The 18,209-nt window shown below is 42.2% G+C and overlaps 1 protein-coding gene across 1 annotated transcript in view; it reads right to left on the reverse strand.

Annotated features, from left to right (window-relative positions):
* The window catches only part of PTPRO (protein tyrosine phosphatase receptor type O), a gene marked incomplete at its 5' end in the record, with an annotated part of 194,454 nt that overhangs the window by 47,099 nt on the left and 129,146 nt on the right, over positions 1 to 18,209 (reverse strand). Inside the window, 5 exons of the mRNA XM_080913926.1 lie at positions 4,581 to 4,701; positions 5,719 to 5,870; positions 10,836 to 10,947; positions 12,004 to 12,197; positions 12,934 to 13,054. Of these exons, the coding sequence (XP_080770052.1) occupies positions 4,581 to 4,701; positions 5,719 to 5,870; positions 10,836 to 10,947; positions 12,004 to 12,197; positions 12,934 to 13,054 (700 nt within the window). The remainder of the gene's footprint in view (positions 1 to 4,580; positions 4,702 to 5,718; positions 5,871 to 10,835; positions 10,948 to 12,003; positions 12,198 to 12,933; positions 13,055 to 18,209) is intronic.

Here is an 18,209-nt window from a genome sequence, read left to right on the forward strand (position 1 = left end):
GTGGTGTGCTGTAGTTCCTTCCCTCTTCCTCGGGCTAATAGGCAGGGAGATGTCAGCTGAGACAGGCTCTTGTGCTGAGGCGAGACCCGTGGAGGGCACAAAGAGGACTCAACAGACAGCTACGGAGTCTGAGCTAGGCTTGCTAATAGACTAGTGTGCAGCACTGTGGGTCTTCTGTCTTAGCTGATCTTCGCTTCCCTGAGAGAAACACAGCTGAGAACTTCTGACATTCTTCCTGACCCCTCCTGCTGATTCAAACCAAGGCTGAGGCCTGGCTGTCTCTGCCAGGTAGTGTCAATCAACACTGTTGCTAACCTGACTCTCCTGAACCGGACTGCTGGTTTATCCATGAAACGTTTGCAAGTGGATAGAGCAGCCGCTGCTGACCTATGAACTGAACTGCCGATTTCCAGATAATATAGACAGGAGTTGCTCCAAAGAACCTTTCTGAACAGGTCCACTTCCCTCCCCTACCCCTGTATCCTTTCCCACTACCTCTGGTGGGTGGTGGGCTAAAAGGGAGGTTAAAGTGTTTGAGAGACACCATTAAAAATCAGGATTGAAAAGAATTAAAATTACACTCATAGAAGCAGTAGAGGCCCCAAGTAGAAGCAACCGGGTGCTCATATTGATGGGAACAAACTCTGCAAGAGAAAAGCAGTTTGAAGAGAGCTGGGGGCGGGGGGAGACAGCTGATACAAGAGGGAACTCATTATTCAGGATGAGTTGTGGGGGTGTGTCAGGATAAGTATGCCATAATAAGTGTGTCAGGACCATAGCGTCAGGACAAGTGTGTCAGGATAAGTGGATCATGAAGTTTGGAAGAGAAGAGCTTAACGGGCTTCTGTCAGATTTGGGTTTTAGACTTTATCTCATCTACCTAGGAAAACTTGTCCTGAATGTAACTGCAAATTTGAACACCTTTCAGAAGAATACTAAAGAATATCAAGAGCAAACATTTAGCAACCGAATACGTATTAAATTATGAATTAGAGTTTGGAGAGATGGGTCAGTGGTTCCAAGAGCACCAGTTGCTCTTCAGAGGACATAGGTTCAATTCTAGCACCCTCACGGAGGCTCACAGCTGACTGCAACTTCAGTATCAAGAGATTTGATACTTTTTTGCGGGGCTCTGTAGGCACTAGGCATGCATATGGGGCAGATATGAATGCAGGCAAACTACTGATTAAAAATAAAACTTATTTACATTGGAGGGTGGGAGTGGGGAGAATGTTCATTAGATTTATAACATACATAATATTTTTAAATTTCTTAAAAATCCCTGTTCAGGACCAAACTATGTCTTTCAGAATTTTTCATTTACATCCAAGTTTTTATGACCGAGGCTAAGACTGTTAAGCGGATGTCCTAAGATCTAGTTTCCAAAAGGGGAAGAGAAAACCACAGAGCGGTCGTGTGTGGTTCCCCACATGTCTGCTGCGAAATTCCTTAAGTCAGTGAAAATGTGAGAAGCAGGCACATAGAAGGAAGGAACAGGCCTCTGTTTCCAGCTCCAGGCTAGGCACGAGGGAACTGCACATTGCTAAGTGCTGATTCTCCTGAGAGTCAAGCAAGAACCCTCTCTTCTTTGCCATATGAGGTTTGGGTAAAGCAGAATTTCACAAGGGTGGTTTTCAAGGGTGGAGTTGGGTTTTCCCTTTCTTCACTGGCTGCTCCGTGCCACCCTCTCTTTCTGGAATCTTCTCTCTTTTCAGTCTCTGGGTACTGGAATGTGGGCCACACCCAGGGCTTCTCACTTAGGTCACTTTGGTACTTGGTGTTCTAATTCAGACACCCCAGACCAGAGGTTCCCCGTGATCTCTGGACACAGATCAATCATCTCTTTGCTGGACACCTGTGCTTTTGTTTTCTAAAGTTTTCAAATCACTTATTTTAATTAGAGTTTTAATTAGAAGGACAATGGGTTCTTAACACACCCCTCTCCATTAACCTTTCACCGGTCCTGCTTGTCTCTTTGTCTCTCTGAGTTACACAAACATCAAACCAAGTTACTCAAGACCCAAGCAGGAGGGGGGTTGGTATTCTTAATTTCTATTTTTTTCACTTCCTACATTTGTCCAAAAAGAAGGTTCTGGAACCTCAGTCTCCAAAATACCTCTTTAGTCCTGTCCAAATCTCTCCATTTCCTTAACAGCCACCTCCCCAAGAGTTGCTCCTATTTCTCAACCAATCTGATGAAATCACAGTGGTCATCTTCATATTTGGAGAACTAAACTTTCAAAAGGAATCATCTACTTTTATTTTTGATCTAACTATGCTTTCTTCTTGATTCTGACATTTGTGTGTATGCATGTGTATGTATGTATGCATGCATGTATGTATGTATGCACATGTACATGTATGTGTGCATGTGTATGTGCATGAATATATGTGTGTATATGTGTGCATGTGTATATGTGTGTATATTCATGTGTACAACTATATATACATGTGTGTGTCTATGTGTTTCTGTGTCTGTGTATGTTCATGTATATATGTGTGTATGATTGTGTTTGTTGTGCATGTGTGTATGTATGCGTATTGTATATATGTGTATATGTGTGTATGTATTTGTGTATATGCATATGTGTGTGTTTGCTTATACCCTGTGTGCCATGGCACTTGTATGGTGGTCAACTTTTGGCAATTGGTTCTTCCTTTCCATCATGTGTGTCCCAAGCATGTAACTCGGGCCATCATGCTGGCAGCAAGCACTGAACTGTTTTGTTGGCCCCCTCATGGTGTTCTAATATGACAACAGAATAAATCGTCATGAATAAAAATTGTAATGCTTTTCTATTTCATAATATTAAATAGTTTTCAAGGAATTAGGTGAGTTAATTTTTTAGCAGTTGTCATAAACATGATTTTTGCATGCAATTGAAGTACAACATTAAAACCACCCAACACTTTATTTCCATTTGTAGCATCAGCATCTCAGTAAGAATTTAGCTTTTGTCACTGAGCTAAGAACCTGAGGCCATCTTCAGAAGGGGTGGACACAGAGGCATGTATGTATTGGATTAAAGAAAGAAAATGCTGTTTTCTTTTGTTGGGATCCTATTTTCTTTTAAGAACTAGTTTCTACCTTTCTTTATTTGTCAGAGGAGATGAGGAAACTGTGGCACAGCACCTGCATGTGGATGTCAGGGACAATTCCCTGAGTCAGTTCTCTCCTTCCATGATGTGGATCCCAGGGATCAAATTCTGTGTCGGGCTGGCAGTGAGCACTTGTCTGCAGAGCCGTCTTCATTTTTCCTATTTCCTGAGCATTTCTCAAAATACCTTGCTGAGAGCAATGTGACTGCCGAGAGCTCATGATTCTACTAGAGATGTTCCTGTGTGAGCCTCTCTGCTCATTGCTACAGGTATGAGAGCAGAAGGAACAACAGAAACATTTTTGGAACTCCCTTGAACATGGTCAAGTGCCTGTGAGGAATTGGCATGAGTTTGAACGGTGATGGGGGCAAGCCATGGGACCTATCTGAGATACTTGTTTTATCACCTTACACATTCTAACTCTGAAACATCTGCCACAGTTAAGGTAATTCTCCTTTGTGTCTCACAAAACGCAAGCCCTCCTAGGTTCCTATCACTCACTCTAACTACAGTTTTCTTCTGGGCCACCTTCTATCTAGGCTTGCTCAGTTACTCATAATAAACTAATTAATCTTTACATTTCTTCATTTCCTTCTAAGGATTTGTTTTCTTTTGTCTGTGAGTGTATGTGACAAAGAGTGTGTGTTTGTTTCTGCAGGTGTGTGGCCAGAAGAGGTGACAGGTCCCTTGGAGCTAGGGTTATGGGTGTCTGTGAGCTGCCTGGTGTGGTGCACTGAGGTTCAAAACCTGTGAAAGATCCATAAATACTCTTTACTACTAAGGCATTTATACAGACCCCCTTTCCTACTATTGATCTTTCATTTTCTTATTTCTTACATCCCAAACTTAGTCATTTTTGCTATGCATGGGCACCAATGCCATTGGATGAAACAGCTGCATCTGAATCCACTTGCTTGGAATCTAGATTATTATGTAACAAATTGGTATAATCTCTCTTTCCCTGTTATAAATTATTTTCCTCTAATATCATTTTAATTCATAATAAATTGATGTAATCTGGCTTTCCCTGTTATAAATTATTCTCCTCTTATGTCAGTTCTATTGGAATTATGACATGGTACCATCTTCAATAAAGTCAAGGTATTTTATTCAACCTAGGTCAATAAGAAATACTATTTGTATGAAAGAGAATGCTATCAGAGTGGGCGAAGACACCAAGCCAGATAACCAGTAAGGCCTTCCATTTCTAAGGTTCCTAAGGCTCCTTGGTCCCTCCAGTACTGCTGAGAGTGGCAAAGGTCCATGTCACCGCCTGGTTCGCACTCCACTCATACGAACAAAAACCTCATACCAACGTGGTTGTATTCTTTTTTAGTGTGTCCATTTTGTAATTCTCAGCGAGAATTCCTTGTCCTTCTGTTTTGGCTCCACTGAGCTGAGGAGCCCCTGCTGAATAAGGATTGCAAATTCTCCTTAACCCCACGAAGCATCTTCAGCCCTTACCTGTGCACTCTTCTTACCTAGCTTGACGAGGCGGAGCGTGGAGGTGTTACTCCCTCTCTCGGTGCATGCTGTGACAGATAGGTTGTAGATATCTCCTGGAGGCAGGCTAAGGATGGCCGTCATGACATTGCGTGTCACCTGCAAGACCAGCAAGATTTGTGATTTCAGTGTGGGATGTATGAGCCAGCACCTCACCCTACACAGCAAGTACACAGATACGAACTCCAGGGCTCTATCAGGCAGTGTGGACCCATGAATTCACACTGAACAGTTGACTATTATCATATTGCTGGACTGGATTGTTTGAATGCAAACCTTCCTAAAGTGCATGATGCATATCATCTTGGACAGTTTCCCAAAGTGTTGTCCCTTACTGTGGTGCTATCCCACATATTCACAATAGCTTCTAGAAAAGACATTTACTGTGTGGTTCCTAAGAAACACAGACATGTCTGTACATACGTGGTCGTTTACAGGGAGACTCTACTTCCTGCCTCCTATAGAGGGGATTATGTGATCCAGTTCTGACCAATAGATTGCAAATGGAAACAGAACAGGCATCTTCTACGGTAGTTCCCATCTTGCAAGTGTTGGGTCTCTATCGCTGCTCTGTCTCTTCCTTCAGACTAGTGCTTGGACATTAGGAGCAAAGCCTAAATGAGCAAGCCACATGGAGCTGGGTCAGGCAGCAGCAGAGGAGACCAGAATGTCTCTCACCCTCTATTTTATTCAATGCACTTTCCTTTTATTTGTTGTAGCTGTAGTGGTTTAATCATGGCCCAAAAGCTTAATAGAGCATCGAGAAGATATCAGTATCCCAAATGCACTCAGACATCCGGGTGTGTGGATCACTCTGAAGAGACTGACATGGAGGAGTGGTAGCTATTTGACAATACTCAGCATCCTGACGGAAGAGCTGTCACGTGTCCTAGGATGGCCTTGAACTCCCTACATACTGAAGGTGACTTGAAACTCCCTCTCCCATACTACTAAACTCAGCTCTCAAATTACAACGTTAAATATAGGCAAAACCAGGACCCGCAATGATTTCAGCTCCCGGTCAAAGACTTGAAAAGCTAAGCTTAAGTAAGGTCTGTCAACAGCTCATGCAACCAATGGCTCGGATGCCTGATGTCAGGACCCAAAGGAACGTACACTCTTCTTAATTTTCTTCCTCCCTTCTGCAACGACCATCCAGTGCAGCATTCTAGAATGGGACAGGTCGGTGGTGGCTTCCCCATAGGTCCAACTGATATACAGCAGGCTGTTGAGGTACTCCACAGATGTGATTTCTGGAGCGACGGGGGCTGTGAGGAAAGAGGTACAGCTTAGAATAAAGGCTCATGGTGGAAGTACTTCCCAGCCAAATGTGAGATCCTCAATGAAGCTGTCTTAGAAAATCCAAAATTCAACTTCAAGCCAGGCAGTGATGACACAGGTCTTTAATCCCGGCACTTGGGGGTGGGGGGCAGAGTGGATCTCTGCAAGTTCAAGGCCACCTTGTTTCTACAGAGCAAGTTCTGGGACAGCCAGTGCGACACAGTAAAACCCTCTCTTGAAAAAAAAAACAAAGAAGAAAATTCAACTGCACACCACATGACAATATCTCAGAAACAGAAATGTAAGTGGTGCAGGCTGGGCCCTTGCTCTATGGCACCATCTTGGATGCAAGCAACTGGACCCACCTGAGGATGTCAGGACCCCCCGTAGAAGCTGAAGTTTCAAGATGCCTAAAATGTCTGATTGTTCAGGCTCACTGGGTACATCACTCAGTACTAAAAGACACTGGCAACTGTCACAATATTATTGAGAAATCGAGGCCCTGTACTATGAAATGCTTTACTCTGGCACATGAAAGGTATTTAGGAGACCAAAGAACAGCAGGGGAGACAGGAAGAAAGATAAAATAACGGTGCTGGAAGAAGATCTGACGACTCTTATTTCTGACATAACCGTGATTTCACTGATAGAATCTAGCCCTGAGTTCTGCAGAAAGTGGACTCCGAGTAAGATTTTTAAAGTCTTGCTCAAAGCTTAAGTTTAGCATTGAGGCTATTTCTTTACTCATATTCTAACACTTTTGAATTAAATTCCAATTTAATTTAAAATGTAGTATTTTGCTGAGGAGGAAATTTTATTTAAACTTCCATATCATGTAAGCGCTGAGAGCATCATTTAAAATTATTTTTAAAGTGTTCTAAGAGTCTAAAGATCTTAAGGAACAAATATACAATTAAATCTAAATTGCATGTGAAAAGTGCCTAGAAAACAAACATTTTACCCCAAGACATATGATAAGTTCAACCAAAATCTTTAAAATAGAATTTCTAGAAACCATGAGACTCATTTCCTTTGATAGGACACTAATAGGTTACAAAGATTCTTAGTAGATGATGTTTTCAAAGCCAACTAGTCACTTAGAGCACGTGTAATGTGTAACAGCTGCACAGACTCTATGTGAAGCACATGTTCACATGCATGTGTAATGTGTACCAGCTGCACAGACTCTAAATGGAGCACATGGTCACATGCATGTGTAATGTGTAATAGCTGCACAGACTCTATGTGAAGCACATGTTCACATGCATGTGTAATGTGTAACAGCTGCACAGACTCTAAATGGAGCACATGGTCACATGCATGTGTAATGTGTAATAGCTGCACAGACTCTATGTGAAGCACATGTTCACATGCATGTGTAATGTGTAACAGCTGCACAGACTCTATATGGAGCACATGGTCACATGTATGTGTAATGTGTAACAGCTGCACAGACTCTATATGAAGCACATGTTCATATTCATGTGTAATGTGTAACAGCTGCATAGCATCTGTATGGAGCATGTATGTTTGCATGCATACCTGCACCATCCACGTATGTTTCCTGTGAAGTATGAGCAGTCCTTCCCTTGTGTGTAACAACACAATCCTTAAATATCAGCAATGCTCTCCCCGTTTAGGCCCTGAATGCCCATTCAGAGGCTATGAAGGTGACGGAAACCTCAGGGGTGGGGCCTAGTGAAAGTAAGGAGGTGACTGGGGGGTCGGACCTGGAAGCATATACTCTGTGCCGGGTCTCTTCTGCTTGCTCTGTCCAGTTTACTTTCCAGATTCCAGGAGGTGAGGGGCTTGGCTGTTTCAGATGTTTCATGCCATGGTGCTCTACCTTGTTATATGAAAACCCCAGAAGCTGTTCCTGATTATAAGTTGATTATAAGTTGGTTGTCGGGATATTTTGATAGCTTCTTAATATATCCTAATATACATTATTATATATATGGGCATATATATATGGATTGTTTTGTTCAATGGAGTTTCTCCTTATATTCTAATTTTAGTGAAATACACTTAAAATGACAAACCAAGACATATGTACCTGGTCCTCTTCATAGGGCTGAGCCTTCAGATTCGGTACTTATTGCTTTAAGATCTCACATATTGCCAAAGGCCACAAGATGTCACTAGGTGTTTACTAATCGTTATTTGGTATACACTAAAATAATTACTATGAATTTGGCTTTCGGACAAGTTGCCTAACCCTGGTAGTAGATTGAAGTCTGAATGAGTCAAAGTTAATTTGGCGAGGGAAATACTGAACCACTGACCTTGGAGCCTCCTGCAAGCTAGCAAGGGCTCTAATCCTGAACTACACACCAGCCTCCTGCCCTCTTCATTTTGAGACAGCATCTCACTTAGTTTCCCAGGCTGGCCTTGAACTTGTCATTCTCTCATCTCAAGTGCACAAGTGGCTGGGATTACTGGTCTGCACCTTTAGAACCAGCTGGCTAGTGTCCTTTTACGCCATACCATTTGACGATTTGGATTAAAATGTAAAACATAGATGAGAAAGTCAGGAGAACCTCACTTTTAAAACATGGATTTCTTGTCTGAAATGATAAAAGTCAAACAAAGAACTGAAGGGCTGGAATTTTAGGCAATATATAAATTTTCACATATAGGTATATGTGTGTATACATGCGTGTATATGTACAATTTATTCATTTTTGGTAGATCTGTGGTGTTTGTGTGATGTATGTGTATGCGTAGGGGGGAAATTAGGCATGCTTGCTCATGCATATGTATGCAGAGACCAGAGGTAAGAAAGGACATCTAGCTCTATTGTTCTCCATCTGTCTGTCTGTCTGTCCATCTACCATCATTATCTATCGATCATCTATCTATCTATTATCTATATGTCTCTATCAAACATCTATCATCTATTTACCAATATTTATCTATCAATCACCTACCTTTTGTCTATCTCTATTGATCTATCTATCTATCTATCTATCTATCTATCTATCTATCATTTACCTATCTAAGATAGCATTCCTTCTGAGCTAGGAATTCTCCCTTTCAGGCCAGTGATCCCTGAGAACCAGGCCTCTCGCTGCTGGAATTACAGACACAGGCAGCCATATCCAGCATTTGCTTGGGCCCTTATCGAATGCAGATCCTTGTCTGAGCTCAACAAACACTTTGCTCACTGAGCTAGCTCCTCACACCTCACATGTGATATAGTTTAATCCTCACACTGTGTTATTACTAGACCCACATTTCAGATGTGAGACTTGAAAACGGTGGAGGCACGCCTCTAGCCTGCTAATACCGCCCTGACTAAGCTGTCCATCCAGAAAAACACGGCCTTCTCAAAGACCACGTCACTGAAGATAATAAATTAGTCACTAATGTACAAAGATCACTTAGAGACACAGATCTGGACTTGCTACGTCTCGTTTACTGTTGTAAATTTTGCTTCGCTCCCAATTTCATTTTATTTTAAGATTTCATTCTTATTTTTAATTACGTGAATGTGTGCGTGTGTGGGTGGATGGCTGTGCACAGGAGTGCAAGGACCATTGACGTCAGAAGATGGTGTCAAATCTCTCAGTGATGAGCTTACAGGTGGTTCTGAGCCACTTCACATGGATGATGAGAACTAAACCCAGGTACTCAGCAAGAGCATCAGGTCAAAGGCCAAGTCTTTTGAAAGGGAGGGAAGGGTACCCATCCTCTGAAAACAAATCTCCATAGAGCTACCATGGAAAAGTCGGTGTTACAGTAAAATTTAATTATAATTAAACATGTGCTTGTTAATGCGGTTTGAGAACTGACCACAGTGTTTACCTAGTGATTGGTACCACCTCCTCCTTTGGGGTTTTCTCATTGCCCCTTCTGGCATGACTATTGACATATAGACAGAGAGCATGCTGGACCCTGGAGACTAAAGAAAGTGGTACACCTAGCATTTGTCATCTCCATTGTCTTCCCAATAACAGTTCTGAGCCCGAAGAAAGTTCTTGAGCAGTGTTGGTCCAAACTACAAGGGTTATTGCTTCTTTTATATTTAAGATTTATTTTGTTTTTAATTTATATGTATGAATGTATGCGTCTGTGTGAGGTTATACACGTGCAAGCTCAGGTGCCCATGGAGGGCAAAAGAGGGACTCCAGTCCCTAGAGCTGGCATTACGGGTGGCTGTGAGCCACCCAGCTTGGGTGCAGAAAACTGAACTCAGCTCCTCTGGAAGAGCTGCAAGTGTCTTTAGTCACTGGGCCTCACTGAATGAATTACTCATTTTTACTGTTTCCTCCAATCGTTGTCCATGTATCTGCACAACTTAAAGCTCCTGGGGAAATTAAGAGTGACGTAACTTAAGCACCTGAATTTGGTGCCATGCAATTTGCTAAGTGACTGGTTTAATAGAGAAGCCACCCACCGTTGCTTGTCACGATGGAAGAAGCGTCCCGTTCCATTCTCTTCTGTGCCTTACACACACTTGAGGCTTGGGAAACTTAATGCGCTCAAATGCACAGTCACCGGAGGCAGAGCCCCACTGGTGTGAACTCTTCCTCGGAGGCCCTCAGTGGAGTCTAGTAGCAACAGCCGGTGAGCACAGAAATGGAGTAATTAATGAGGAAATGGAACACTCTCAGAGATCCGATGACCTAATGCACTACATCGGTCAAGCGTGCAGGGGAAGCTGAAAGCTATGTTTGCTGCCCCCGGTTCTGTTCTGATCGATGCTGGCTGGAGAGCGCGTGCCAAGGGCGCTGACTCCAAATGAACAAACGTCGAGAGCAGGAACTGTGGACTTTAAACTCATACCTTCATTCCTAGTGCTGATCAATTAAATCTGAGACACCAGAATCAAGGGTGTATCTTCCATGAAGATGCCAAGGCACTTGATGACTGGCACTTTCTGCACATGTGACCCCAAGGTGCCTGCTCAAGATGGCTTCTCCTGGGGCACGTTTTCCTTCAGGACTCACCTGTTATGAAGCTGATGGTGGAACTGTCACAGCAGCTCAATTCTGGATCTCCCCACGTCACCATGGTTACACGGAAGTTGTAGTACCACGCTGGCAATAGATTTGCTATTCTCTGAATAAGGATGGAGGGAAATCAGGAGACAAAAGACTAAGAGGAAAACAGTATTTATGAACTTGATTTACTTTCCGCGGGTCATGATAAACAATAATTTTTTTCTTTCCTTTTTCCATGTCTTCAGAGTTATTTTTCAAGTGAAATGAACCATAAATGAAATGAGATATATAATTTTAAAAAAATGATTGAAAGCCAGGGTAAATATGGGCTTCACCATTTGCAAAGATATACTGCATAATGAAATAACACTTATTTGTAAGCATTAGTACATTATTTATTTCCCTGCTTCTAGGAAAATTGCATAGTATTCTAGCGTGATGATGAACAAGTCTTCATTGGGTGGCAATGACCAGGCTGTCTGGAGAGCAATTGTTTGCTTCAGGCGTCATGCATAGGGCATCTACACTTTGCAAAATGAATGTAGTCTCAGGAGGAGCAATTATGACACATGCCTTGAAAGCTGTTTCCAAAGGGTTAGCAGTGCAAGTGTTTGTTGACTCGTACAGGCCACGTGGAGCCATGGTTAGTGACAGACAGTGTCAATCAACTGTGGAAGGCAAGAGGGAAGTCTCCTGTGATGAGAGGAGAGTGAAGTATGGGGCAGCTCTGCTCTGAATGGAGAAAACTCATGAAAAAAATACCCTCAGGGCTGAGAGCTAGTTGCATAACCAACTTTATCCCTCTCTCAAAAGACAAAGACAGAATCTAAACCTAAAAGAAATATAACGCCATGGACAAGCAGCCAAGAAGCAAAAGTGGCCTGGGGTGCCTTTGATCCCAGCACTGTAAAAGCAGAACCAGGCATCCCCAAATCTCACTGCTGTTCTTGGCTACATGAGAGAGGCCTTCTTAAAACCAAACAATACAAAACAAAACTAATTAAAGGAAATAAAAACCCAACAATGAAAACCCCCGAAGTCCTTCAAAACTGCTATCTACCTATACAGATCAAATAGCTATCTTCCAAAATGGCCACGGATGACTTTCCCTAACAAAGTTGTGACAGAGGCCTGACCATTCACATGGTGACCCAGTTGGCTGAGGAAGGATTACCACAGATGCTGTTAAGGAGACGGTCGCTGCTATTTCGTAGTAGGTTGTCCACTCAGAGGTCATGGTGGTGGGGTTGAAATAAAACATCTCAACCACATATTTTCTGAACACTCCCAAGTAAGGTCGGGTCCAGCTCAGCACTACTGCCGTGGGACCCAAGGGGTAGAGCATTAAATCCTTTATCCCAGTGGGAACTAAAAGAGGGAAGGGTAGAGGGTGAAGAGAGAAAACCAGAAGGGGCATTAGTACTTCCAGTACAGTGGCTTCAACTGGAACAGTCAGGGCTGTCATTCTCTTAGCTTCCTCACAAGACACTAAAGTAAATAGATGTTTACTTCTGACGTTCTTCTCTATGTAGCAAATAGAAGGATGTCTTCCAGATATACATCGCTGCTTATCTGAGGTAGTCAGTCCCCCATATCTAGCAGGTACTAGAATCTGTTTAACTTAATTCAGTGAACAACGGATGGGGACTTGTCCTCAGTTTTTCATTGCATCTGTACAGAACAGGGACAGACTCCTAAAAATTACTTTTTTCCAAACAACATAGTAATCTCTTTGTGTAATATTTGTACTGCATTGGATACAATGAAAGATTGATCCAGCAGGGGCTAAGGTGTATGGGGAAGTATCCATAGGTAAAATGCATACACCACATCATTCTATATTCAGGAATTGCAACATCTATGGCCTTTCATTTGATCTCTGTGTACGGGGAGGCATCCCCTGGAAGTTATATCTCATACATATAAAAAGCTTATGTGGGGATATTGAGCACAGCCCATAACTCCTCCATTTGTGATGGATTCAGATTGAAGGCTACACCCTTTCAACCAGTAGTCTGGTAACAACAGACCTTATTTATTTGTTTGTTTGTTTGTTTATATATTTATCTATCTATCTATCTATTTATTGTGGCTAACAACTTACCAATGGCAAATGTCACTGGATCAGAAGGCGGCCCAATCAAAGGGCCTTTTCTCAGGTACATCACAACCTGGTACTGGGCACCGGGAACCAGGTTCTCAATTACAGGCTTGCTTGAGTTCACCTTAAAGCAAACACCCAAAGAGATTCACGTAGACCAAGGTTTTCAGAATGAGACACAAATGATGTTGCAAGTTGTTAGAATGTAAACATTGTGACTTTGAGGTCTGGCATCTTTTACTCATGCTGAGGAAGGTTAGATTTCAAAATAAGGGTGACTGATAGTTTATGTGAATTCAGAAGGAGATCCAGGACATTGAAATCCCATGACTGGATTTAATATGCCCTGTGGGCTGCCCCCAATGAATCACTGTCGAGTGTAACCACATAACCAGAGCATCCTCCTCCCGGAACCATAATCAAATCAGGAACACCATGAGGGTAGCCTGACATCCTAAACTGTGGTGTCAGCTGATGACACGCCAAGACCAGCACAGAATCGTCTTTAGTCTCTCGTCACTTAGAAGCATATAATACCTAATTATAGAGATGGAAATGACCTCAGAGATTATCTATTTAGATCTCTGATTTAATGGATAGAGAAAAAGCCGGAGAAGAGCCAAGGTCAGATGCTGACATTTATTGTTGGGAAGAGAAGCTGAGTGCTGTGACCTCTAATCTGCACTCAGTGAAAGTCAAGGTACAGCTGTCAGCACTTTGCAGAGTCTATTGTAACCTTATAAAATGATGTCATAGAGACTGCGTCTCAGCTCTCGGTTTTTATTGGTTATGTGACCAGAATGACACGGAGAGAAATAGTAGGGGCATGCATATGAACAAAGTGAATGTATGAAAAATCAATACATGCATATGCAAGACTGATGCTCAGTTCAAGGTTAAGGAGTGGGTGAGAGAATGTGTTCTGTGTATGCGGTATTCACGTGGGCACATTTGTATGAAGTCTGTGTGTATGCCTGTGTACCCATGTTTGCATTTGTAGAGGTCGGAGGCCATTGTCAGTTGTCTTCCTCTGTCACTCTGCACATGACACTTTGAGACAAGGTCTCTCACAGAACCTGGTACTCAAGTTGCATAAACTGCCTGACGAGTCTCCGTCTCTCAGAGCTGGGGTTACAGGTGTGTGCACCCTTGTTGGGCTTTTCACATGGTGGTGAGGACCTGCCCCAGGTCCTTACATTGTGTTAGGTACCATATCCATCCTCTGAGTTATCTGCCCAGCCCTGGCTTTGATGTTAGTGCTTCTAATATTTAAGACAGTCTAACTTAGTGAGAAAAACTAATTCTCATCCTGTTGTTTGGAATAAAACCCCAACTATGTTAATTATAAACACAATGATTTGTTTATACTTCCTTTAACATTAAAACCTTTGTGTCTTTGTCATATTAATGTAACAGTAATAATGCATCTTAGGGTTGTGAGATGCTCACAACTCTTAAGATCAGTTGTTTTGGCCTCCAAGATACATAAAATTTGACACTTCTACAGGAATGAACACATTAAATGGATGGCAATTTTATGGGCAGTTTATGGTGTGCTTTTTAAAGTCTCATTAAAATTATAAAGGTAAACAGTACTTGTGATGTGAATTTCAGTGTCATGAATTTCAGAAGCTGGTTATGAGTATTAAACAGGTCATGATCTGTGTAGAATACAGCCTACTCTCCCCTGAAACTGTTGAGGCACAGGAGAGATGATTACACTGGAACAGTTCATTAATATTCTCCCCTTCTTTGCCAGTTTACACCCTCTTACCGTAACATCTTACCCTCATTTAGAGTTCCTCAGCAAGCCTGCCATCTAAAGATACAGACTATGAACAGGAATATCTAGGCATGGAGGCACACTGTAGAATCCTAATACTTGTGGAGGTAGAGGCAGGGAACTTTAGGAGGTCAAGGCCAGCCTGACCTGTGCAGTAAGTTAGAGACTAGCATGGGCTATGTGAAACTGTGGTCTTAGAAAGTCAAGTAAAAATAAAAATAAGAAGAGATAGTGCATGCTGCGCCTGACATAACAATACTGTTTTTATTAAGATTATATTCTATGTAACAAAACTACTGTTTGCTCCGTGGATCAGTTGTTCCCCAACACAAGAGCAGCAGACCAAACCTTCTGTTCTCTTCCCCTGAGCCTCTGTCTGGCATTCTTCCTGACTGCTCGCTAACATACGCATGAATAGGGTGCTGGTGAACCACACATGTGGGGTCCGTTAGCATCACTGCTAGAGAATTTAATTTTGCCATGACAGGGCATTTGAATACTCTGACACACTTGTAAATACCCAACTGGCTCTCTAATCTTTTATACTGCTTTTTAGGCCAACATAAGACACAGGTCATGTAGGCTGATCAGGTGTTACCCCCCCCCCACCTTAGTTTGATAATCTTTTAGGCAGCAGTCCTTTCTAAGTGTTGAGTGAACACCTAAAATTATAGAGACTGAAATATGTGGCAGTCATTAACCTATGGAAATAATGTCTTTCAGATAAGATAGAGACATGAAAAAAGTCATACTGCTTTGTAAAAACCGACAGAGAACAATGCCATTTTAAACTGCCTGTCTTAGTGAAAAACAATTAAAAATATCAACCCCTAAGTATTTAAGGGTTAAGGTGTAAACCTATATTGCAGATTCCTAATACTTTGAGATGTAAAGGCAAGAAAGTTTAGAAGTCCAAAGCCAGCCTGAACTATATAGTAAGCTTAGTATAGAATTAAACACTTTAATTCTTCTGTGCCACTGTTTCTAATTTTTTCTAAACACTAGCCAACCAACTGGTCAATATCAAATGGATAAATACAATTAAAATTAATATATGAATAAATATAACATGATGTATGATATATGATCAATATAATAAATTAAAAAAAATGTTAACCAATCTTTCCACATAATTCATATCCATCCTATAGCTCTTTCTTCCATTACTGTCTTACTTCAATCCCAGGGACGCCACTAATTCAATATGACTCCCAGAAGTCACTGGGTCTACCTGCCCCTACTGAGCTAAAGACACAGGAGGACACACACTAAGAACAGTTGGAAGAAACACGGAGTCTGTTATTAGGTGGATTGCATGCGATGAACACAGAGGCTCCTCTGTCCGAGGTGGTCCTGTGTCCCCCCTCTGTGATGTTTCCTTCCTTGGCCTTTTGACGTCCATCCATTCCAGACACCAGGGCTTTCCTTTTCAGAACCCAGACAGCCACTGGGACACTCTCCCTTGCGCCAGACGAGACCTAGCTAAGCCTAAATAATCACCAACATTGGCCCTTCGTTTCCTCTTAAAAGAAAATCCTTCAGACACCGGGTCAGCCCAATGCACCTCATTCTAATTCGAGAGGCAGGACTGATTTCTCCCAGTTCCGCAGATGAAGACATCAAGAAACACAATCCTTAAGGGTGAGGCCATGACTGTAATGACTGGCTACAGCCTCCACATCCCTAATCCCAAAACACAAGATCCAAAATCTGAAACATTTTGAGCAACACGATACCACCGTCATAGTGAATTTCACACCATAAATATTTATGCCATGAGCAAACACTAAAACATTACTGAAAACCGCCTTCAAATTATGTGTGTGGGACGCATGGGAAGCACATGTGAATGTTTTGTTTATACTGTTTGAACCCCCACACAACCATTATGTATACGTAAAAATTTCCCTCCTCCTGCCATAGCTCAATGTATGTAATCCTGCTGAGTCCAAGAGTTTTGGATAGGTGATTTTTTTTTTTTAATTCTGCATTTGAATCGGAGTCACGTTTATTTTAGAGCTGGCAGTGAATATTCTGTGAGGGGTTTTTCCATGGTACAGAGGATCGTGCGTGTACAGCAAGTGCTTTACCAACTGAGCCATTCACCCAGCTTCTCTTGAGACTAAAAAGTATTCATTTCTGCTTGTGCATATGACAGCCAGGAAATGTAGGAGGATCTCTCAGAGTGGGTGTTACCAGTATTTTCTGGATGCCAAGCTTGCTATGTGGATCCTGGGATCCCTGTGAACTCTGGACTCCCTGGTTTCATAGCCAGTGCTCTTAACTGATGAGCCATCTCTCCAGCCTTAAGACAGTTTAGATTTAGTTTTCCCATCTGAAAATTACCTGTAAGTATATATGTAGTGTGTGTGTGTGTGTGTGTGTGTGTGTGTGTGTGTGTGAGTGTTTGTGCACATGCACGTGGTGTAGAGGGCACGGATGCTGGAGGTATAACCCCATGATGATCCTCAGGAAGTCTTGTAGTGACTGAGAGGACACCTTGGATGGCAGCCTGCTTGTTGTGTGTCTTTAAACATCAGCCTCTTACTAATCCTTAAGGGTTTGCTGTTGCATTTCCAGAGGATGGAGTGAGAATTTATAGTAGCTGTAATTTATAGTAGCTATAAGAACCTTTTGTTTTGGGCTCCCAGGCCAAAGATACATAATTTGTTACATCTGAGTGGACAAGAAGGAAATGTACCTTGGACAGCTGAGTTCCAGGTCACTGTCTGTGCAGGAAAAACGATTCCCAGCAGTTTGAAGACAGTTATGTTGGGTATCATGAGAGAAGGAAACTAGTGAACTGAATAAGGAGCTGTGATTGCTAGTTAATTGGTTTAGCATGTTTACTCTTTAATTTGATTGAGTCAGGGGGTGGATTCTGCCTCTAGGAAGGGCATATCTCAGCACTCCAAAGTGTTTAGTTCTCCAGTCTTATCTATTTGAAATTTCTCACTCCTTGAATTTCACAGATGCCTAATTTTCGCAAGAGGAATAGAAATGTTTTTTTGTATGTTCACGCACGCGCGCGCGCGCGCGCGCGCACACACACACACACACACACACACACACACACACACACACACACACACACACACACACACACACGGAAAATAGAGCTAGAGTTTCAGGACACAGGACAGGGCTCCAGCACTGATTGGCTGTAGGTATTCATACCTAGCCAATCACAGGACCACTGATTTGCATATTTTCTCTGTCAGCTCCCGTGTTTCCTGTGGTTGTCTAGTTCCACTTATCCTTCAAAACGTTTTAGTTGGGATTGATGGGGAGAAAATTGTTATGGTTCATATATATTTTTATTTTTTAACTTGTTTTATTGAGTCCACATTGCTTTGAAAGTTAAAATAAGAGAGGAAAAGAGGCAACAGACACTAAACCTCTGAAAGACGGAACTTGGCTGCCTCGCAAGTGTTTCTTGGATGGGTGTTGATGCGCCTTCCTCACAATCTATATTAGGATAAAACCAGATCCTTCT

This window comes from Micromys minutus (genome assembly GCF_963924665.1).
Source record: "Micromys minutus genome assembly, chromosome: 3".
NCBI lineage: Eukaryota > Metazoa > Chordata > Mammalia > Rodentia > Muridae > Micromys > Micromys minutus.